The 23,281-nt window shown below is 47.0% G+C and overlaps 2 protein-coding genes across 5 annotated transcripts; both read left to right on the forward strand.

Annotated features, from left to right (window-relative positions):
• Positions 1 to 271: 271 nt before the first annotated feature.
• LOC103227548 (putative serine protease 45) lies at positions 272 to 15,753 on the forward strand. 4 transcript variants are annotated; one of them, XR_012090646.1, is made up of 8 exons: positions 272 to 459; positions 4,981 to 5,007; positions 8,888 to 9,035; positions 9,553 to 9,827; positions 10,622 to 10,785; positions 11,115 to 11,283; positions 11,901 to 12,012; positions 12,857 to 12,960. XR_012090646.1 is itself a non-coding variant. In XM_073010279.1 (7 exons), exons 1-7 carry the CDS (start codon positions 276 to 278, stop codon positions 12,985 to 12,987), a joined length of 1,098 nt encoding a protein of 365 aa, XP_072866380.1. In that variant the 5' UTR covers positions 272 to 275; the 3' UTR covers positions 12,988 to 15,753. The 4 variants fall into 4 exon arrangements, 3 of the variants coding, with proteins under 3 accessions (XP_072866380.1, XP_072866381.1, XP_007982171.1); XM_073010279.1 differs by lacking the exon at positions 11,901 to 12,012 and having other exon boundaries at positions 12,857 to 15,753; XM_073010280.1 differs by lacking the exons at positions 4,981 to 5,007; positions 11,901 to 12,012 and having other exon boundaries at positions 12,857 to 15,753.
• A 382-nt stretch (positions 15,754 to 16,135) lies between these two features.
• LOC103227550 (serine protease 46) lies at positions 16,136 to 23,082 on the forward strand. The gene is made up of 5 exons (XM_073009602.1): positions 16,136 to 16,182; positions 16,391 to 16,557; positions 18,615 to 18,807; positions 18,977 to 19,236; positions 20,341 to 23,082. Exons 1-5 carry the CDS (start codon positions 16,136 to 16,138, stop codon positions 20,610 to 20,612), a joined length of 939 nt encoding a protein of 312 aa, XP_072865703.1. The 3' UTR covers positions 20,613 to 23,082.
• Positions 23,083 to 23,281: the final 199 nt, after the last annotated feature.

The following is a 23,281-nucleotide window of genomic DNA, read 5'->3' on the forward strand; positions in this document are numbered from 1 at the left end:
GCAAATCCCAGTTGGAATCCACGGGCCCTCTGGAGATCCATACAATAGAGCATGGCAGGGAGACTGGGGCCTGGAACACGCCCCTGCCTGGTGCTCTGGTCACTTTCCTTAGCCACGCCTGTACCAGGGCTGTGCTCTGGCTGGTGGGAAGGAAGGAGTGAAGCGATTGCAGCTAGAGGGCCAGCTGCCCTGCCAGGTGGGCCATGGCGACTCATCAATATCTGGGGGAACATCTATCAAAGAAGAGACATCATCAACGGTGAAACAAGCGTTCAATGTGGTTCTGGTGTCAGGGCTCCCACCTGAGACTCTGTGAAACCAGCCAGCTGGGTGATTGCTCAGAGAGAGTGAAGGAGGCGTTACCAGGTCCCTGCAGAGGTGTGAGGCCTGGGACTTCCACTCTGGCTCCACTGTCTGGGGCTGGGAGAAGATCCCCTGCAGCCCAGTGTGGATCCATCTGTGAGTGGACATCCTCTGCCATACTAGTTCTTTTGGAGCAACCCATTCTTGGCATCCCCTTCCTCAGTGCTCTAGTGGCCACTTTCAGGGACACCAAAAGTTGTGTTGAGGCAGTTATGGAGTGTGGAGTTTTCAGAAATCAACTAAATAAATGTTTGGAGAGTCTCCTGTTTCTGAAGCTCTGCTCACTGGGGAGTTTGGTTGAATATAACATACTCTATAGAGAACTGGCTTCCCATTTAACTAAGGAAGCTATTTATGGTTCTTATTAAAACGTAGAAGGACAGGTGAGGCCCTGCCTCCTCAGACATGAACTCTAGGGATGGTTTTAGCCAATGGGTCTTGTTCCCTGTATGCCTGTTATAGCCATCAGCATCTCTGCAGGGAGCTCTGTAGTTGAGTTTAACAGTCTCTACAGTTAGGGATAGGGGATCAAGAGACACTGGAACTGGGCCCAGGAGTGAAGTTCGGGTGTGAGAAATATTCCTCCTCATCTACTGCTTCTCCTTGCTGCTCCCTCCCACTTGGCTACGAAAGATGCGATCCCATCGGGAGAAGGGCAAGAGAGATTCACTGTAGTATACATAGGTTCTCTCTTCTCATTACAAAGTCTGGTGTCCTGGAGTCTCTCTGTCTAGCTGCTGATCAACCCCCTCCCAACCTCTTGCCCTTTGCCCTTCTAGGGTTGAATGTTTAACCCCCAGGTATGGGTAGGCTTCAGTGGACAGTCTGTATCAGTCCCTTCTGTTGCCTGAGGAAGGCTAAGGCTGAGAGACTGAGAGCTTACATCAAACCCAGTCTCTTAATGAATATAGCACCACCTGCTTTAAGAAACCACTGATTTATTCATAGATTAATAAAACAAATTTAACTTTTTTTCCTAGAACATCCCATTACAGCGTTCTTGGTCAGCAGATAGCTTTCTCCATCTCGTGGCTTGCTCTCAGTCCTGTAGTTAATGCTTTAACTGCATCAGAATCCCCTAAGGCTTGTAAAATACAGATTACTGGCCATACAGTGGCTCATCCCTATAATCCCAGCTACTTGGGAGACTAAGGCAGGAGGATCCCTTGAGGCCAGGAGCTTGAGACCAGCCTGAGCATGTAGCATGTCTCTTAAAAAAAATTAACTGGGCATGGTGGCCTGTGCCTGTAGTCCCAGCTACTCTGGAGGCTGAGCAGGAAGACGTCTTGAGCCCAGGAGTTTGAGGCTGCAGAGATGTATAATCACACCACTGCCCTCCAGCCTGGGGAACAGGAGGAAACCTCATCCCTTAAAACAAAATTACAGATTCCTGGTTCCTGGTTCCACCCCTGGAGTTTTCAATCCTGTAGGTCTGGGATGGGGCCTACATTCTCTGTCTTTCAGGTAGAAAGACCTTAAAAGAATGTAAATTTACCCGAAAGACCTAAAGAATGTCCATTTCTAAGTTCCTGGCTGATGCTAATACTGCTGGTCTGGAGACCTCACTTTGAGAAGCAATGCTCTGCATTAACAATAGAAAAGGCAACCTCCTGTTGACTGCCTTGGCATGGAAGTGGCACGCATCACCTCTATTCATGCAGACCCACTTAAGTGCCAGGCTGGGGAGGGAATGTGGCTCCAAGTCTAGCTGATCACCTCCCAATCTCTGCCATGCCTAGCAGATCCAAAGACAGCATCTTCTGCAAAAAATCCCTGTGGAAGCCCAAGGCCTGGCACAAGCCACCCCATTCCTTTTAGCTGCCACGATCTTACTGGTTATCTGTGGAAGAGGACACAGGCCTTTCCTTTCTCTAGTCTCCCCCAAGAGTCCTTATTTTATAGTGGTCTTAGATCCAGCTCAAATACCACTTTTTCAAATACATATTTTCTGATTCCATAGCCTTACCGTTCTTTTCCTTATTTGTGCTTTCTCCATCTTTCCAGATTTTCAAAGCAAGAGTAATTGTGAAACTCTCCAGTGCACTGGGTGCAGGGAATCAAGGGTGTAGTCAGAGGCTGGGCAACAAGATGCCATTAGTAGTCCAGGGATGTGGTGCACCTTCACCGGCCAGGTTCTCGGGGCATTGTCACCAACTTAAAACTCTTGGGGGTGCTTGCATGAGGCCCGCTACGCTGGGAGCAATCACAGACACAGGGCTCCTCAAGAACAGGCAGGAGGTGGAGGTAAGGGAAATGTGTCAGCTTTGTGGGGAGCTGTCAGGAGTTCCTGGCGCCATCACGTGCTACAGTGCGGTCACGTGTGCCGACGCCAGGCACGTGCCGGGCTCTCGGGAACCGTCTCCGCAGTCGCCAGGTGGCACCTCCCCAGCCTCATGGCCGTCTCGCTGTCGAGCCTCGGCGTGGGGCCCGGAACTTCCAGGCCCTTGGTCCTGAGCCGCTACGTCCTGCTGCCGCTGCTGCTTCTGCTGCCGCTGAGCTGGGGTGAGGTGGGCGCTCCTCGGCAGCTCTACCTTCCTTCTCCCCGGCCCCCAGCCCTGCTCCGCCTCTGGCTCCGTGCCTGGCCTTGGAGGCGGGGGACTGCCGCTTGGGTGTGGCTGCCTACTCCTGGGTCGGGGATTTTTGCGGCCCACACATCCCTGGATCAGCTTTCCTCTACTACTCGCTCCCAGGACCTCGCTAGGGCAATTCCAGGATCTTAAACTCCTGCCCCCTCTGGCCTCCTCCGTCAGGCCACACCTGTCCTACAGTCCCCTGGACCAGCGTTGTGGGGAACCCCTGCCTTCTCTTCTCCACTGGCAGTCTTTTCCTTCTCTCCCAGTCTGGACATCGTGGCTAATGTCCCTACCAACTGAGCCGCCCTCAGGCCTCTCATAGGCTCCCCCTCCACCCCCGGCTGTGATCTTCGCACGGAGCTGAGCCCCACTGGAGACCCCACTTGGACATGCTCTTTGGCCCAGGAAAATTCTTGGTCCCCATCACTACAGGAGTGTTCTAAAATTCACCTTCTTCCCAGATCCTCTATTCCAACCCAGCTTGCCTCCCTAGTAGCCCATCATTCCCTCAGGAAACACGGGATTCAGGTGCTGTCTTCCTGAACCCAGTCCCCAAACCCACAGGGGCTCCTCCAAGCTGGATTGCTCAGCACCACCCTCACCGACTTCTTTAGGAGTCAGAGAGACCTGCTTCTGGTGCAGGGCCAGCGGCTCACCTGTGCCCTGCTGTGTGGGCTCTCCCTGTACGACACTCCCTCCACCATCCTCTCTCATAGGTACCCTCTTGTTTTCGATTTGCTGATTTTCCTCCCCCATCTCTTGCCTCTTCACTGCCAGAACTCCCAATTGTCTTCACTCCATGCTTCCCACCAGTGCCTCCTCGCTCCCCACTTAACTCTTAGCTCCTTCCTGGGCTGTCTCCACCCTGATCATCCCTGACCTTCGTACCACTCCCTCCTCTTTCATTTTCTGCAGTCTCCTGATTCTCCTCTACCTCAAGGGTAACTCCCCCTCTCCTCTGTGTCTGTCCCATGCCGCAGACATGTTCTTCCCTGACGTGTTCGTGCCCCCTAAGCTGCTCTCTTTTTCCTGCTCCTCCCCTCTTAACTGCTCACTGGGTGAACTCACTTGAGTTGCCATTTATGTGATGGTGCCTCATAAAACATGTCTGGATGTGCAGCTGCCTCCTGGACATCTCTACCTGAAAGACCTAGAAACATCTCAACCCCTTGGGGTCAATGCTGAGGTCTTCTTCTTCCTGCCAACTGGCTTCTCTCATTGTTTCCTAACTAAGTGGATGGCAGCCACTTTTCTCCAAAACCAGAAACTGGGGTGTGATCCTAGACCCGCCCATGTGCTTAAGTCCCCCACACCTTAGAACACCTGTGAGAACACTGTGTCTGTTCTCACAGTCACTTCGTCATTCAGACCTCCTCATTTCTTGCCTTGGTTCTGCAGAGCCTCTGGTGGGATCTCAGTGCCTCAGTCTTGTCATCTTCCTGTCTGATATCTATACTGCTTTCACAATACAAGCCTGGCTCAGTCATACCTCTGTTGATCTCCCTTTTCCCAGAGGGTCTCACCCTGGCTTCTTGGCTCAGCTTTCGAGGCCTTCATGACTGATGCCTGACTCTCCTCCCCTGGCTCATCTCTTGCCATCACAGGCCTTGCTTCTCTTCCTCTGGAGTCTCTGGCATACAGGACGAAGTTCCTCCTGCAAGGAATGTGATGATCACTTTTCATTTCTGTTTCACCTTCTCATCTTTAACACCTGGCACAGTAAGCCCTCCTACCACTGAAGTGGTCTTTGCTGTCCACCAGTTATTCTGGGCTCCCCTGAAGCCTGCCGCCCTGTCCCTGCACTGATCTCATGCAGGTGGTTGTGTATTTACCTCTGTCCACGCTGCTGGACACTGTATTCCTTAAGAGTAGGCTCTATTTGACACGCCTCTGTCTCCCTGGCCTCTGGCTCCAGGCTGGGAACAGAGTGAGAGATTAGGACCTATTTGGTGAATGAATGAATGAACTAATTTTAAAATGCACGTCTTTGCTGTCATCCTGTCATGAATGCTTGCTTTATCTCTGTCCCTCTTTTCTCCTCCAGGTTATACACAGGACACAACCAATCCAGGTAGGTAGGGTGAGATCCTGCTGCAGGAAAAGCTGAAGCTCTTGGGAGGGTATGTCTGAAGGGAGTCACATAGACAGTGGTTCTGGGTCTGTAGGAAACAGGCATTTGGTCTAAGGGGTCTGTTTTCTAAAGAACAGCCTGCAGCTACCAGAACATACAGACCTGACAGTCTAGAGGAAAGAAGATCTTGGCCTGCCAGAGGAATGCTGAGCCTCTTGGAATTCTGCCTAGGCCTCGTCTCAGACCCTTTTGCACACAGAACCTTTCGAGCTCTAAGCCGTTCAGTTGCAGACAGAGCTTCCCGGACCTTGTGGCAGTGTCAGCAGAGCCCAGCTCTTCTGGGTTTCCTGTCTTTGTCCTTACACCTTAGGCATGGAGGGTTGGGTTACTCCTGTTCCTCAGTTTATGGGCCTCCATTCTCATTGGTCCTGCCAGAACTCTACCCTGATTCATTATAGATTGGATGACTGATGGATTAAGTTAGTTATCCTTGTTTCTGTCCAGGCTCCACTCCCATTCCCCCTTCTCCACCTGCTTAATCTTTCTGGGGGATCATTCTGTTTGTGTGTGCTATTGTAAAAATACATATTGCTGTCTTGGGTGCATGTATTTTTAATTTACATAAATGGTATGTTCTCTGTATCTCGTTTTGCTCTCCCCTCTTTTAATTCAGCCTCATTAAGACATTTTTAAAATTTGGAAATAATTTTAAACTTACAAAACACTGCAAAAATACAAGTAGTACAAGGAACACACACACATATATATTTTTTTTCAGAATCAGTGGAGGCTGATTCTGAAAAAAGTTTTCAGCATCAGTGGATTTTTCAGAATCAGTGGAGGGTGATACAGCATGGCTCTTTATTGCTAAATATTTTGGTATGTATTTTCTAAGAATTTTCTCTTCCATAACCACAGTACACTTAACAACTTCAAAAGTGTGCATTGATACCATACTTTTATCTACCATCCATATTCTAATGTGGTCAGTTCTTCAAACTCCTACTTCAGCAGTGCATAAAGGTATATAGGTTGGCACAGACCTACCAACCCTTAGTGTGATCCTGCTTTTACATTTTTTGCCAATCTAATATATTAAAAAATCACTTATTGATTTAATTTTCATTTTTCTCATTACTGATGAGTTTGATCATGTCTCAATATGTTGTTGGCTTCTTGAGTTTCCTCTTCTAATAAATTACTTGTCTCTATCTTTTGCCTATTATCTTTTTTTTTTTCTTGTTGGTTTCCTAAAGTTTCTTGCATTTTTCTAATAAAAGTCTTGTGTTCATTTTAGATATTGCAAATATTTCCTCCCTATCTGTCCTCTGTCTGTTAACTTTGTTCCCGGGCCAAAACCCCTCGATTTTGATATAATCAGGTTAATCAGTTTATGTTTTATGGTTTGTGTTTGAGGTTTTAAGGAGTCCTTTCCTACCTCATGTCACATCATTTATTAATTTTACAGTTTTACCTTTCACCTTTAGATCTTCAAGTGCTTTTAGCAAGGAATCCAGTTTTGGTTTTCTTATTTCTCTTATAGTGAGCCAGTTTTCCCAACACCATGTACTTACCAGTCCTTCTTTTACCCACTGATTGTGGTGGCTCCTTCATTTACATCAAGTTTATGCAGCACACGGGACAATCTCAAGTTCTCTATTCTTTTCCATTGTCACTTTCCATTGTCTGTCCTTGTGACAGTACCACATTGTTTTTATTATTATGGCTTTCACATGTGTCTTAATATCTGCTCGGACAAATGGCCCTTCTTTGCTGTGCTTTTTTCAAAGACTGAGCTATTCATAGAACTTTGTTTTTCTGTTTCAGTTTCAGAATAAGTTTATCAAGTTTCTTAAAAATTCTAACTTACAAAATGAATTTATAGATTAATTTTGGAAAAATTACATCTAAAATATTTAGCTGTCTTTTTTTCTTTTTTCTTTCTTTCTTTTTTTTTTTTTTGAGTCAGAATCTCGCACTATTGCCCAGGCTGGAGTGCAGTGGTGTGATCTCAGCTCACTGCAACCTCTGGCCCCCGGGTTCAAGCAATTCTCCTGCCTCAGCCTCCCGAGTAGTTGGGATTACAGGCGCCCGCCACCACACCCAGCTAATTTTTTGTATTTTTAGTAGAGATGGGGTTTCACTATGTTGGCCAGGCTGGTCTCGAACTCTTGACCTCGTGATCTGCTTGCCTCCGCTTCCCAAAGTGCTGGGATTACAGGCGTAAGCCACCGCGCCAGGCCTTAACTATTCTTTAAGAGCGGACTGTCTTGCCATTTATGCTGATCATTTTCTGTGTCCTTTATTAGAGTTTTAAATTTGTTACCACAGGAGTCTTGTGTGGTGTAAGGTAAGTTAATTCTATGAACTTTAGCATTTTTTGGCTGCTGAAGATATATCTTACTTCAGTGTATTTTCTAGTTGGTTGTGCTGGGATAGGAAAACATTATCGTTTTTAAAAGGAAATTGTTTTATTGAAGTATTATATGCATTCCAAAAAGCACAAATTATGAAGGTCCAGCTGAAGGAATTGTCACACAGTGAGCACACCTGTGTCATCACCACCCAGGTTAAAAAGTAGAATAAGTATGTAGAGAGGCTGAAGTGTGAGGATTGCTTGAGCCCAGGAGTTTGAGACCAGCCCTGGCAACATAGCAAGACTGTCTCTATAAAAAATTATTAAAAAATTAGCCAGGTGTGGTGGCAACCGCCTGTAGTCCCAGTGACTCGGGAGGCTGAGGTGAGAGGATCGCTTGAGCCTGGGAGGTCAAGGCTGCAGTGAGCAGTGACACTGCATTGCAGTCTGGGTGATAGAGCGAGACCCTGTCTCAAAAAAAAAAAAAAAAATGTAGGCTAAACCAGCACCCAGCAGCCCCCTTGCGTTCTGTCAATTATTTCCTCTGCCCTCCTTCCACAAAGTGTCCTTATTCCTGGTCTCTGGTGGGATAGGGTCTTCTCTGCCTGTTCTTTAGTGTTGTATGATGTTTGTTGTAAGTTTGGGGTATATCTAACTTTTGTAAAGTTAAGGATTTTCTGTCTGTTTCTAGTTTAATAAGAGGGTTTTTTTTGTAAGTCATAAATATGTGTTAAATTTTTCAAATGCCTTTTTCTGTGTCCATGGAGGAAAGCACATGGTCTTTCTGTCTTCAGATGGTTAGAGCCTTTTATGTGGAGAATCCACTGAGAATTCCTCTAATGTGGAACCGGCCTTGCACTCCTGGGCCAATCCTTAATCATCATGGTGCACTGATTTTTTAAAAATACAATGTTAGCTACTATTTTATTTAGAGTGCTTGCATCTGTGTTTCTTCATACATTCATACAACCGTATAACTTGACTGATAGAACTGTGTGCAAACTGAGTGTGTGGCCTGTGAGTGAGGGGCCTCTGGGTCTCCCTGCTGGCACTTTGAATGTTCAATGTGAAAACTTCTGACACAGAAGTCAGGAGCTTTTCTTGACTCTGAGCAGTGTGGGGGACAGAGGCCTTCTGCATCTAAGAAATGCAGCAAGCATTATAGCTTTTCAGAAGTGGGAGGAACTTCCCCAGATGCAAGAAAACGCATTTCTTGCCTTGGGGCTCCTTCTCTGCTTGCCTTTGTTTTGAGGTCCTGGGCTGAAGGCTCCCTGTGACTCAGAATCTCAATCTCTCCATGTGTCTGCCTTGATGCTTTTTACCTCTGTCATTGTCACTTTCCATCAAGCTCTTGGGCAGAGGCCACTGCCCTTCTCTCACCCTCACTCTCCCCATCGCTGAAATGGGAAGAGCCCCTGACTTTACAGCTTTGTGCACATTGGCCCTGTAGGGCATATAGGTCATAGTCTTTCTCATTCTTCTCTATGTGGTTGCTGTGTCTCCCTGGCACACTTCTTCCTGAAGTTTGTGGTGAGCCCTGGTGGTTGGAGGATTTGGAAATGACCCGCCATTGGCCCTGGGAGGTGAGCCTCCGGATAGAAAATGAGCACGTATGTGGAGGGGCCCTCATTGACCCCAGCTGGGTGGTGACTGCGGCCCACTGCATCCAAGGGTGAGTGTGGCCCATGTGTCCAGGGCTTGGAGACCCCGAGCTACCATGGGCCCAGTCCAGCTTCCTCATTTCCTGAGTGAAACAGTGTGGGAGGGAGGGAGGGAGGAAGTGGGAAGGGCATCTGGGATAGGTGAGAATTGTGCTCGGGGTCTCCTGGGGACCAGGGACTGAGCTAGGGCAGGAGCCCCAAGCAACAAAGATTACACCCTCAACTGAGCAACAGGAAAACCCAGAACATGCGCCCTACCCCATCACACATGAAAGCGTATGTGTACACCAACACTTCCACACCTGCACGCACAGCACACAGACCAGGCCACCTTGAATCAGTTTGAATGATGAATGAGGAGGCAGGCAGCTCTCCGAACTTCAGTGCCCTCAGGCTAGATTAGGCCGATGGGGTGGAGGCAGGACTCCTGCTAAGGGGGTAGGGCTGCGTCCCCACTGGAGTAGGGTAGGAGTGTGTCCCTGCTTGGGAGTCTGATACCTACCAGGTGGGGCTCTCTGTCTCCCACAGCACCAAAGAGTATTCAGTGGTGCTTGGCACCTCCAAGCTGCAGCCCATGAACTTCAGCAGGGCCCTCCAGGTCCCTGTGAGGGACATCATTATGCACCCCAAGTACTGGGGCCGGACCTTCATCATGGGTGACGTTGCCCTTGTCCACCTTCAAGCACCTGTCACCTTCAGCGAGTATGTGCAGCCCATCTGCCTCCCGGAACCCAACTTCAACCTGAAGGTTGGGACACAGTGTTGGGTGACTGGCTGGAGCCAGGTTAAGCAGCGCTTTTCAGGTGAGCAGGATGGGATGGGAGGTGGGTGCGGTACCACCGAGAGCACACTCCTTTCCTTCTGGGGCCTTTCCTGCTGGACCTGGTTCTCTGAATGTGTTAGGACCACTCCTCATGTGGTGACCATTGTCACTGTTCATGTGGACACCTCATTCAGGCCTGGTAGTGCCTGGGCTGGGCATGACCATCTGTGTCTTACAGAAGCTCAGAACTGGGCATTCACTCATTCATTCACTTGACACACTTTGAGTGTCAGCACCCAGCCCTTGGGATTAGAAATGCATGCCCTGCCTGGAGGGAAGTCATGTTTGGGTGTGGGTGTGGGCACAGGCTGAGGAAAACAAGGCAAAGTTCTTGTCTGGTGGTCTTGAGATCCAGCTGGGAGGGATCCGGAATGAGCTCTGGGCAGAGGGACTGCCTTGAGGCCCTGGAGGAGGAGCGAGTGTTAACGAAGGTGGAGAGAGCCGCCATGCCGGCAGAGCTGACAGTCTGCAGGGAAGCCGCGTGGGGCTGGGCACCAGACTGGAAGCAGCTGCAATGAGACTTGAGTTATGGCTGGCTTGGTTCAGAAGCAGAAGTTTCCCAAGAAGGGGATCTGGACTCAGAGCCTTTGAGGGCGGGGACTTCTCAGACAAGGCCTGCACTGCAGGGGGAGGGGCCGGTAAAGGAGGGGAGGGCTTGGAGGTATGACAGGGGGTGGCTGGGCTGAGTCTCCAGAGTGAAGGGGACAAGACCCTGGACAGAGGTCAGGGTTGGGTGGAGTGAGAGGTCACTGCTCACCCTGCTGGGCTCCACAGCCAACTCCACGCTGACCCCAGAGCTGCAGGAGGCTGAGGTGTTTATCATGGACAACAAGAGGTGTGACCAGCATTACCACAAGAAGTCCTTCTTTCCCCCAGTTGTCCCCCTTGTCCTGGGGGACATGATCTGTGCCACCAATTATGGAGAAAACTTGTGCTATGTGAGTTTCTGAGAGGTTCTGGTAGCTCCACTTCTGTTGGGAATCACTCCTGGGTGGAGGCAGTTCCCTGGGGCGGGGTTGGCCCGGCCTCCCTCCGTCACCATCGCCTGGCGGTGCTCTGCTCCTGTCTTCCTTCCCCTGTGATGCTGACTTTTGCTCCGGTTCTGGGATATGGGTCCCAGCTGAGGAGCCGAAAGAGGCCCCCAAGTAGTGAGGCCCTGGGGGAGTGAAAAGCCTCCCAGCAGAGCTCAGAGGGTGGGCATGGGTCCCCAGAGCCCCGCAGCCCCAGCTGGACCCACAGCCTCCACCACTCCTCTCTTTTTGCCTAGGGGGATTCTGGAGGGCCATTGGCTTGTGAAGTTGAGGGCAGATGGATTCTGGCTGGGGTGTTGTCCTGGGAAAAGGCCTGCGCCAAGGCACAGAATCCAGGCGTGTACACCCGCGTCACCAAATACACAAAATGGATCAAGAAGCAAATGAGCAATGGAGCCTTCTCAGGTCCCTGCGCCTCTGCCTGCCTCCTGTTCCTGTGCTGGCTGCTGCAGCCCCAGATGGGCTCCTGACCTCCCTACCCCTTCCTCCTCCTGCCTTGCCTTTGCTGAATGGGGCCAGATGGAGGTTTGACCAAGGTCATGTGTCCATCTTCAACAAGAGCCAGGGTGGGGAAGAGTAACCCCTGGGAGAATGGGTCTGGCTTTGGCATCCTGGTGAGAAGTGTGGTGGATGACTAGGCCTTGGGTGAGCAGGAGAAGGGAAGTGCAGCCTGGAAGGATTCTGGAATCTGGGACCAGGAGAGCAGGGATTAAACATGTGTAAACTTGAGCTGACTCTTTTCTCTTTTCTGGGGTAGTCCTGGAGGTTGGCTGTGGGTGGGATGGCAGAGCTTCCTGGAATTAAGTCTGCCAGGAGCCTCTCTGGAGTGGGGACTGCTGGTTTTTGCTGTATCATTAGTGCTGGGGCTTAAGAAAAAGGTCTGGGCCTGTGACCTCAGTTTCCTTGTCTGTAAAGTAGGCATGCTGTTAAGGGAATAGCTGAAACAGGCAGGCTTTTAGGCTGCAGTAGGAGTGACTCACGATAGTACTCCAAAAGCAGCTTGCTTTCTTTTCTTTAAACAGATTATAAAAGTAGTGCATGTTTATTGTAGAAAATTAGAAAACACAGTTGAACCTAAAGAAAGGAGACTTCCCCTGGAGTCCCACCACGCAGAGACATCTGCTTCTCATTTCGGTATATTTTCTTGCACATTTTTTTCTTAAAAAATATTGCTCATAATCTTTTTTTTTTAAGAAAAAAAGTAGAAGAAAATATACCAAAATGAGAAGTAGATGCCTCCATGTGGTTATTTTATTGCTCTTTTTGTAACCTCTTGAGTAGTGTGCTTAGTTCATTATTTTAGACTTCCTTGTGTTCTAGTATTTTCAGTTAATTCCGTAAATTTTCCTCTGAGTCCCACTTTAGCCATATTTCACAGGATTTGATACATACTGTCCTCATTGTCATTCATTTCTGTATTGCTTATAATTTCACAGTATATTTCTTATTTAGCCTAAGAGTTATGTAGAAGGGTGTTATTTAATTTCCTGGTGGTTAGTTCTGGGGAGGAATGAGAGTTTCTTTTTCTCTATATCACTACAGTCATATGCCACATAATGACATTTCAGTCGATTACAAACCACATATACAAGAGTGGTTCCATAAGATTATAATGGAGCATATATAGAAAACTGATATATGGTACTTGATAGTGGCATTGCAGACAAGTAAGGGAAATGACTGATATTCAGTAATGGTGCTGGGACATTTGGTTTTCCTGATGAAAAAATACATATATATAAAAATATATATGTACCATCTAGGCGTGTGTAAGCACAGTCTTATGTTTGCATGGTGATGAAATTGCCTAACAATGCATTTCTCACACTGTATCCCTGTCATTAAGTGATGCACAACTGAATATGAATTTAATTATTTCTGCATTTTTGAATTTTTTGAGGTTTTACTTGTGGCTTAGTATTTGATTAGTCTTAGTGAGTGTTACTTGTGCGTCTGAAATGAAAGTGTGTGTTTTCAGGAATGTTCATTGCAGCACTATTCATAAGAGCCAAGACATGGAATCAACCTAAAGGCCCATCAATGATGCTGGATAAAGAAAATGTGTTACACAAACACCATGGAATACTATGCAGCCATGAAAAAGAATGAGATATGTCTTTTGCGGGAAAATGGATGGAGCTGGAGGCCATTATCCTTAGCAAACTAATGCAGGAACAGAAAACCAAATACCATATGTTCTCACTTATAAGTGGGAGCTAAATGATGAGAATACATGAACATATCGAGGGGAACAACAGCAGCATTTTTCCTGGGGTCTCCTTGGTTTTAGTGATCTAAGAGAGGAGGGAGAGGAGCAGAAAAAATAACTGTTGGATCCGAGGCATAGTATCTGGGTGATGAAATAATCTGTACAACAAACCCCCGTGACACAAGTTTACCTAAGTAACAAACCTGCACATGTACTCCCGAACCTAAAATAAAAGTTAAAAGTGTGTGTTTTAGAACAAAGTTTGAGGCATAACTGATTGGATCAGGCTTGTTGATTGTGTTATTCAAATGATCTCAACACCTGACGTATTTTACGGCTACATAATTTGTTGATTTCTAAGAAGTTTACTGCAAAAATTAAGAATTTGTCTATTTCTTCTTGCACAATTCTTCCTTTCTATGTTTCAAAGCTGTGTTGTGAGGAATACAGGGTTCATGCCTGCTGTATTATCTTAGTGGGTTACACCCTACCAATAGAAAACATGCCCTTTGTCCCATGTAACATTACTTGTTTTTTCAAAGATCCAGATCAGAGTTCATTCTTAATTTTGGCGGTTCTTCTAATTGATTAAGGTACAATTTTATATTTTGTACTTTTTTTCCTTCAGATTTTCCTCTGGTTTATTTTCTACTTTTTACAGTTTTTTGATTTGAGTATTTAGGTCATTTATTTTCATTCTCTGTTATTCAATAATAAACATCTTTAAGGTTATAAATTTGCTTGGGCACACGCAATAAGGTTTTTAAATAATGTATTGCTCTAATTATTAATATTATTTTATTAGTAGTTGTATAGCTATTCCATCTCTCAAGGACAGAGTGAGTTGGAGAAGACTCTCCCACTGCAAGAGAGATTTTCCAATTTCTCATGTATTGCTGATTGATTTTGTTTCATATGTTTGATGTTATTTTATTGATGGACAGAACTTTATGATGTTACATATTGCAATTTGTGCCTTTTTCAACACAAAATAGCTTTCTTTTTCTGTTTAAATCGTTTGTCTTGAATTATTTTTAAAGATTAACATTGCCATTGCCACTTTGGCTTGCATAGAAATATATTTCTGCCTATCTTTAAAAAATTTAATTAATTTCTAATTTTTTAAATTAATATTTTCTGAGACAGGGTCTCACTCTGTTGCCCAGTCTGCAGTGCAGTGGCGTGATCTCAGCTCACCACAATCTTAGCCTCCCGGGTAGCTGGGACCACAGGCGCATGCCACCACACCTGGCTAATTTTTAAAATTTTTTGTAAAGACGAGGTCTCACTATGTTGGCTAGGCTGGTGTCGAACTCCTGGGCTCAAGCCATCCACCCGCCCCAGCCTCCCAAAGTTCTGGGATTGCAGGTGTGAGCCACCAAGCCCAGCCACATCTTTTTACTTTCACCTTATTTATGCCACTTTGTTTTTGGTGTGTCTCTAATAAGTAGTATGTGGATGGGTTTTTTTCTACCCAACATGAGGACTTTTTATTTTAAAAGTAGAATTCTATGCATTCACATTGCTTGTGATAACAGATATGCCTGATCTTTTATTCAGTCATCCTATTTTGTTTTATTGATTAGTTGTTTCCCCCAAAGAATTATTTTCTGCAAAGAGAGAAGAGTGATCGCGTTTCTCTTCTCTGAAGTTTCTCTTTTCATTCTCCTTTCCCTTTCTATGTCTTTCCACCTGGAGGAAATCTGATTGTACAGATAATAATTTCCTTGATTTTCTACCATATATCTCTAAAATTAGTTTGTTTTGCCTGTTTTTGAATTTCATACAGTACACAGACTGTATCCGACTTCTTTCGCTCAGAATACGGTGATGAGAGTCACCATCTAGTTAGGTGTAGCAGCAGCTCATCCATTCTCACCACTGCTGAAGATTCTGTGTAGCTGTTGCACCTTGGATGGCAGTTGGGTAGTTTCCAGCTGGGACTCTTCCCAACAGCGCTGCTAGTGAACAGTCTCTTGCACCTGTCCTGCTGCATCTGTGCAGTTTCTAGGGCATGAAGCCAGGAGTGGAACTGTGGGTTGTGGGGTAGGCACACTTTCTGCTCTGCTAAATGATTCCAAACAGTCATTTACAGTGGTCATGTCAGTTTATCTCCCCAGCAGTGTGTGAACAACCTCATCACTCCGTGTCCTTGGCAGCACTGGCTGCAGGGTGGAGCAGGAGCTTCCTGCATGGACAGTGTGAGGAGCCTGGGATCCTTGGGAGGGGAGATCTCAGGGGAGTGGTGATGAGGTGTCCCCAGATGTCATTCATTCTGCTGATTCTTGAAGACCCAAGTCTGCAAGCAGCTTCTTCTCAGGAAGCCACCTTCCCAGGTTAAACATACCTAGATTTCCTCAACCCAGGAGCTCTTCTCTTGAAAATACAGACCCTGGGCTGGGCACAGTGGCTCGTGCTTGTAATCCATGGAGCTTGAGACCACTCTGGGCAGCACAGTGAGACCTCATCTCTAAAACAATTTTTAAAAAGTTAGCCAGGCATGATGGCGCACACCTGTGGTTCTAGCTACTCAGGAGGCTGAGGTAGGAGGATTGCTTGAGCCTGGGAGGTGGAGGCTGCAGTGAGCTATGATCTCACCACCATCACACTCCAGTGTGGTGACAAAGTGAGACCCTGTCTGAAAAAAAAAAAAAAAAAGAAAGAAAAGTAAAGAAAATACAGACCCTGAGGGAAAAGAGAAACCTCCAGTTCCACCTCAATCACATCACATACTACAGGAACTAGTTATCTTCCTCTCAGTGCCTCAGTTTCCACACCTCCAGGGGGGAATGAGAGGGGGTTCACAAAGAAACCTGGGCTGGGCACTAGGGTGCCTCATGGGCCAGGCACCAGGCACTGTCACAAGCCAAGCATGTCGTGCTGTCACAGGCTCAGAACTATGCACCGGGGGCACCATCAAGGCCAAGGCTGGGGTACACTGCAGAGGACGGGGCCCAGGAGGCACTGTCATGGGCCGAGCACCAGGAGTACCACTCCAGGGAGGTTCCTGACAGCAGCATCACCTTGTGGCCCTGGCAGGGCCTTGCCATGACCACACTGCCTCCTTCTCAGAGTCCTGTGACTGCCACAGCCAGGTAGGTCCCCAACCCTGGGGCAGATACCTACTTCCCACAGTCATAAACACACAATCCATGAGTTCTAGAATCTTGGCACAGTGGAGGTGCCACACCCCCTCTGCCTCCACATCCCATTAGAAGGAGCATTGAGGAGTAGGTACCAGCTTCCCATGGCCTGTGGGCCGGGGTATCTTCAAGGCCTTACATCTCCACTTTCTTCTGCCAGATTAGAGAATCAGCCATATATTGAAGGTAAGCTTCAGGGACATGGGACAGAGGCTGGAGGGGTCTGTTTGCTGGGAGCCTGCGTCGGGCTGTCCTCATGCCTGAAGGGCCTTGGTATGTCCATGTCCTGGTGGGTAGTACATCTTCAGCAGACTGAGAGTCCAAACGGTGAGGGCAGTTCCATTTTCCAGGGTGACCATGAGCACAGGAGGGAAGAGCCTTATTTAAAATGGGGGAACACAGTGGGCACAGTGGCTCATGCCTGTAATCCCAGCACTGTGGGAGGCCAAGGAGGGTGGATCACTTGAGACCAGGAGTTTGAGACTAGCCTGGCCAACATGGCAAAACCCTGCCTCTACTAAAAATACAAAAATTACCTGGGCATGGTGGTGCACATCTGTAATTCCAGCTACTCAGGAGGCTGAGGCATGAGGACAGCTTGAACCTGGGAAGTGGAGGTTGCAGTGAGCTGAAATCACACTACTGCACTCCAACCTGGGCGACAAAGTGAGACTCCATCTCAAAAAAAAAAAAGGAACAGACTAACACTAACATCCATGAAACGATTGAGTTTGTTTGGGAGGCACAGTCATAGGAGACTCCATCTTGCAATGATGAGGAAGTGAGGCTTAGTGCCCAGTCTGTATCAGCCCAGCTGAGACTGAGTGAGATCGCAACACCCTGGGAGGCGAGCTTCATCAGCATCCCATTTCACAGTGGGAAATTGAGGCTCATAGAGATTCAGTGGTTTGTGAGTGCTGCAGCCAGAATTCAATACTGTGTTCAATAGACTCTTCGGGGGTGAAAAGAGGATGACATGCAAATTCGTGAAGCATTCCATATTAAAAAAGAAATTAAAATTTTTTTAGAGACAGGGTCTTGCTTTGTCACCCAGGCTGGAATGGAGGGTGCAATCCTAGTTCACTGTAGCCTTGAACTCCTGGGCTCAAGTGATCCTCCTGCCTCAGTCTCCTGAGTAGCTGGGACTACAGGTGTGCACCACCACACCTGATTAATTTTGCTTTTGTAGAAACAAGATCTCACTGTGTTACTTAGGCTGGCCTCGAACTCCTGGCCTCAAGCCATCCTCCCTCCTGGGCTGTCCAAAGCTCTGTAATTACTGGTGTGACTTTTTCCCTTTCTTGTCCTTTGTGATGTTTAGTTAGTAAGTACTTGTACCAATCCAGACTGGGCCCATTAAAAATCTCCATCTCACACCTGGTTCAGTGCAGCCTGCTCTCTTCTCACGCCTGCTGCTGGGGCCAGTGAGAGTCAAGGAGGGAATGGACACGCAGCTCTACTCACTTCCTCACACGGTCACATGGGTGGCCCCTGGAGCAGTGCAGTGTGACATTACTGTTCACTGGGGACAGGCAGCCTGGCCAACTTGTGCCCCATCACCAATCCCCTGGCTGGCAGCTCACCTCTGCAGTGATTCTCTCTTCTGCTTCTCTCCCCCAACCATCTTTGTAAACTACGGGCAGGGATGAGTCCTGGCTGATGGCTTATAACAAGCCCAGGAGGAGTTGTCTCATTCTCATTGTTTGGGAACTCTAGAATATGGGGCACCTCCTGCTGACCCTGGCCTTTGGTTGCCCTTTTTTTTTTTTTTTTGAGATGGAGTCTGGCTCTGTCACCCAGGCTGGAGTGCAGTGGCATGATCTCAGCTCACTGCAACCTCCACCTCCCAAGTTCAAGTGATTCTTCTGCCTCAGCCTCCCAAGTAGCTGGGATTACAGGCATGTGCCACCATGCTAGGCTAATTTTTGTAGTTTTAGTAGAGATGGGGTTTCATCATATTGGCCAGGCTGGTCTTGAACTCCTGACCTCAAGTGATCCACCCACCTTGGCGTCCCAAAGTGCTTCTCTATCCATCTTGTTTGCTGGTTATCCTGAGGTACCCCCAAATTCCTGGAGGTCTGGCCCTTGTTGCTGCTCTCCTTGGGTCCTAGAATCTGGGAGGCTTTGTGGGGGCCTGCTTTCCAGGGGGTGCCATCTTGGGGCTCTAGGGTTTTGGCACCTTGCAGGTGGCCATGGGTCAGAGCCATGGGGATTATAGGTGTGAGCCTCTGTGCCCGGCTGGTTGCCAGTTTTGAGGCAGTGGCGAAAGCCCCTTCCCACATGTGCATGTGGCAGTGGCTGCTTACAACAGGGCTGGAAGGCGGCTCTCTCTGTCTCAAATCTGCTGTGTCCAGGGGTGTGAGGGCTGCCCTTTGCTGCCTGAGATCCTCTTTCCTCAGGGCCCTGGCTCCGGGCCTGCGGTCAGACCAACGTGTCCTGCAGGGTGGTGAAGGGGAAGCTGGTAGAGGTAGGCAAGTGGCCATGGCAGGTGAGCATCCTGTTCCTGGGCACGTACATCTGCAGTGGCTCCCTCATCCACCACCAGTGGATCCTCACGGCTGCGCACTGCTTGCAGAGGTCAGTCAGCGGGGCCTGGGGACTTTGCTTTCTGGCCTCGGGGGTCCCTGGTGAATCTAGGGATCTGGGAGCAGGGGGCCCGGCTGGGTGGTCCTGAGCTCAGGGCCCGTCTCCTCCCTTACTTATGGCCTTACCATTGGCGACCGGCCTCCTACCCATGGTCCTGCAGATCCAAGGACCCCAGCCTGTACACCGTGATGGTGGGAGTCCACCAGCTCCCAGAAAACGGCACTCCACTCCCGCTCATTCGCATGACGATTCATAAGGATTTCAGCAATCTTGTGTCTCAGGACATTGCCCTCCTAAAGCTCAGAAACTCCATCCCATGGACCCCCCTCGTCCAGCCCGTCTGCCTCCCTAACATCAAATTCAAGCCATCCATTGGAAGCATGTGCTGGGTAATCGGCTGGGGAACTACAGGGAAAAAAGGTGAGTGAAGGCCGGCAGAGGTTACAAGACACTAGCCTCTTCAGAACACAGCGGGCTCCTTCATTCATTCATTCCTTTATTCACTCATTCACTCAGACAGCAAACATTTCCCGACCTCTTGATACAAAGATAGACCCAGTGCTCCAGTGTGAAAGACGCATGTGGCCTGCATGCACCTCAGTTCCCAAAGTGAAGTTAAATGAAATGCCAAGTGCTTACCCTGCAGCATTGCAGGAAGTGAACTCTTGGTTATTAATGGAGTTCCCATTAATGGCGTGAGGGCCACGATCTCAGGACATACTGAGGTATTGAGGCTTCTCTATCCATCTTGTTTGCTGGTTATGCTGAGGTACCCCCAAATTCCTGGAGGTCTGGCCCCTGTTGGTGCTCTCCTTGGGTCCTGGAATCTGGGAGGCTTTGTGGGGGCCTCCTTTCCAGGGGGTGCCATCTTGGGACTCTAGGGTCTTGGCATCTTGCCGGTGGCCATGAGGCAGAGCTCAGCTCTTCATCCTCGTAGAACCTGAATTACTGGAGAAATCCCCTCCTGTCCTTTGGTGCCTGGATATCACTCCAAGCCCCCTGGGACACTTTTGTGTAGTCTTTTTTATTTTTTAATTTTATTTATTTATTTTTTTGAGACGGAGTCTCACTCTGTCACTCAGGCTGGAGTGTGGAGCGCAGTGGCGCGATCTTGGCTCACTGCAAGCTCCGCCTCCCAGGTTCATGCCATTCTCCTGCCTCAGCCTCCTGAGTAGTTGGGACTACAGGCATGTGCCACCACTGCCGGCTAATTTTTTTTGTATTTTTTAGTAGAGACAGAGTTTCACCGTGTTAGCCAGGATGGTCTCGATCTCCTGACCTCATGATCCGCCTGCCTCGGCCTCCCAAAGTGCTGGGATTACAGGCGTGAGCCACCGCGCCCGGCCTTGTGTAGTCTTTTTTAATGAGCTGGGCTTTTTCAAAAGTTAGACTGTGGGCTGGGGCCTTTATCAATCACCATCCCAGGAAATGGCCCTCCCTCCTACCTTAGCAAATATGGACAACTGTGATGGAGATGTGCCGAAAAGCTGAGGGGATGACAAGGCTGGCTCTCTATTTCCTCAGCGACCCCAAGTACTCCCTACAGTCTTCACGAGGTGGCTGTGAGGATCGTGAACAATGACATCTGCAGACAGCGGTACCAATTCCTCTTCTTGAAGGACAAGAAGAGCTTCATCGGGAATGATGTGCTGTGTGCCCGCTCTGAATGGGGCTTGGACACTTGTCAGGTGCGGAGCGCGTGGAGTGGGGCAGGAGAAGGCTTTCATGAGTCATGCATTTTCTTTTCACACGGCACTGGGACCCCTTATGAAAATCTTCTGGTTCTAGATCCTTGAGGCATCGCCACACTGTCTTCCACAATGGCTGAACTAATTTACATTCCCACCAACAGTGTAAAAGTGTTCCTATTTCTGCACAGCCACGCCAGTATCTACTGTTTCTTGACTTTTTAAATACCATTTGATCCAGCAATCCCATTACTGGGTATATACCCAAAGTAATAAAAATCATTCTGCTATAAACAAACATGCCTGGGAGGCCGAGGTAGACAGATCACAAGGTCAAGAGATGGAGACCAGCCTGGCCAACATGGTGAAACCTTGTCTCTACTAAAAATACAAAAATTAGCTGGGCATGGTGGTGCACACCTGTCATCCCAGCTACTTGGGAGGCTGAGGCAGGAGAATTGCTTGAACTCAGGAGGTGGAGGTTGCAGTGAGCCGAGATTGTGCTACTGCACTCCAGCCTGGGTGACAGAGTGAGACTCTGTCTCAAAACAAAAAACAAACAAACAAAAAAACCAAAAAAAAAAAAAAAACCAAAAAAATACATGCACACGTATGTTTATTGCAGCACTATTTACAATGGCAAAGACATAGAACCAACTCAAATAGCCATCAATGATAGACTGGATAAAGAAAATGTAGTACATATACACCATGGAATACTATGCAGCCATAAAAGGAATGAGATTATGTCCTTTGCAGGCACATGGATGAAGCTGGAAGTCATCATCTTCAGCAAACTAACACGGGAACAGAAACCTAACCACTGCATGTTCTCACTCATAAGTGGGAGTTGCACAATGAGAACACATGGACACAGGGAGGAGAACAACACACATCAAGGCCTGTTGGGGGTCGGGGGCATGGGGAGGGATAGCATTAGGACAAATACCTAATGCATGTGGGGCTTAAAACCTAGATCATTGGTTGATGGGTGCAGCAAACCACCATGGCACACTATACCTATATGACAAACTTGCATGTTCTGCACATGTATCTGAAACTTAAAGTAAAATAACAAAAGAAAAGAAAATCTCCTTCCCTTGGGCTTCCATTTAGCCTGTAAAATAAGGGTGAAATACTCTTATCCCTGCCCACAATGAAGGTAGCGATGGCAGTCCTTCTCAGGTTAGTTTACCACTTCTGAGCATCAGCTACATGCCCAGATGTGGGTCATGTGTGGGCAGAACCTGTTTTGCATAAGTGACATTCATTCTGCAAGCATAGAATGAAGACTTCTGCCACCTGCCACTTGCACCTTCTATTCAACATTGGTTTTGAGATTTATTCATATGGATACATGCAGGTTTTATGCATTAACTGCTCTACAATATTCTCTTTTGTGAGTATGCCACAATTTACCCAAGCTCTTGTTTATTAACATTGAGGGAGTTTCCAATTTTTTCATATCACAAACTCTGCTGCTGCTCTAAGTATTCTCACACACATCTCCCTATGTACATGTTCCACAATTTCTCAGCAAGATGTATCTGAGCAGGAGTGCTGGGTCATAGGCTGTATTTACCTTCATCTTTAATAGTCATGGTCAAATTGTTTTCCAAAGTGATTGTATTAATTTATATTCTAACAACAGTATTTGAGAGTTCGTTGCTCCATTTCTTGCCAGCGTTTGGTACTGTCAGACTATAAAATGTTTTCCATTCCGATGGATGGGAAATAGTACCCGTTGCGGTCGTAATGTGCATGTCCCCAGTTACTAAGTGGTTGTGCAGTTCTTATGCTTATTCACTATTTGTGATTCCTCTTCTATGAATCACTTATTCATATACTTTGGACATTTTACTATTGTTTGCCTTTTTCATTTTTTTATTTTTTAATATTCTGGATACAATTCTGTGTTCATTGTGTATACTGCAAAATCTTCTCCCAGTTTTCCATTTATCTTTTTATTTTGTTTGTACTGTCCTTTGCTGAACAGCAATTTAGGTTTTATTTTAGTCAAATATGTCATGTCTCTGATTTATACTTTTTGTGTCTTATTTAATCATTCCTTTTCCCAAGGTCATAAAGACATTCTCCTATATTTTTTTTCTTCAGAATTTGGAAATTTTGGTTTTCATGTATTGAAACCATGTGGCATTCATTTTAGGAATGGTGTAACATAGGAATCTATTTTTATTTATCTTCTCATGTGGACTACCAATTTTCCTAGTGCTATTTACTGAAAAAGTCATTTCCTGCACTAGCTGTCCCTACCTCTCTCATATATCAAGGTTGTGTAAACACAAGCGGTAGTTTTTTTCAGTTGGACACTTACATAATTTATTTTTGTTCTTTCTTCCTTCTCAATACAAATTTTTGAGGCTACATATTTCCCTCTGAATATGGCTTTAGTTTCATGACACAATATTTTATAAAATTTCTATTTTGATTTTATTTTGATCTGTTCATGGTTTTTTGTTATTGATTTCCACCTCAGTTTCCTTGTCTTAAAATTAGTTCTAAAGTGGTATCAATTATATGGAATATGCTGAGAAGGTTTACTCTTTCTAGTTTTGTGTTGAAAGCATTTAAGATCATAAAATCACTTTTGATTTGAACTTTGTATTCATTTCTTAAATTTTTACTGTTGTGATTCCATCATCACTAGTTTATTTTAAAATATGTTCTGTGATTTTGAAAAAAATGCTATAAAATTTTGTTTAAAAAGTAATACATAAGTGCAAAATTAGAAAATGAGACTTTCCTATAATCAAATT

The sequence above is a fragment of the Chlorocebus sabaeus genome, chromosome 22, assembly GCF_047675955.1.
Source record: "Chlorocebus sabaeus isolate Y175 chromosome 22, mChlSab1.0.hap1, whole genome shotgun sequence".
Taxonomy (NCBI): domain Eukaryota; kingdom Metazoa; phylum Chordata; class Mammalia; order Primates; family Cercopithecidae; genus Chlorocebus; species Chlorocebus sabaeus.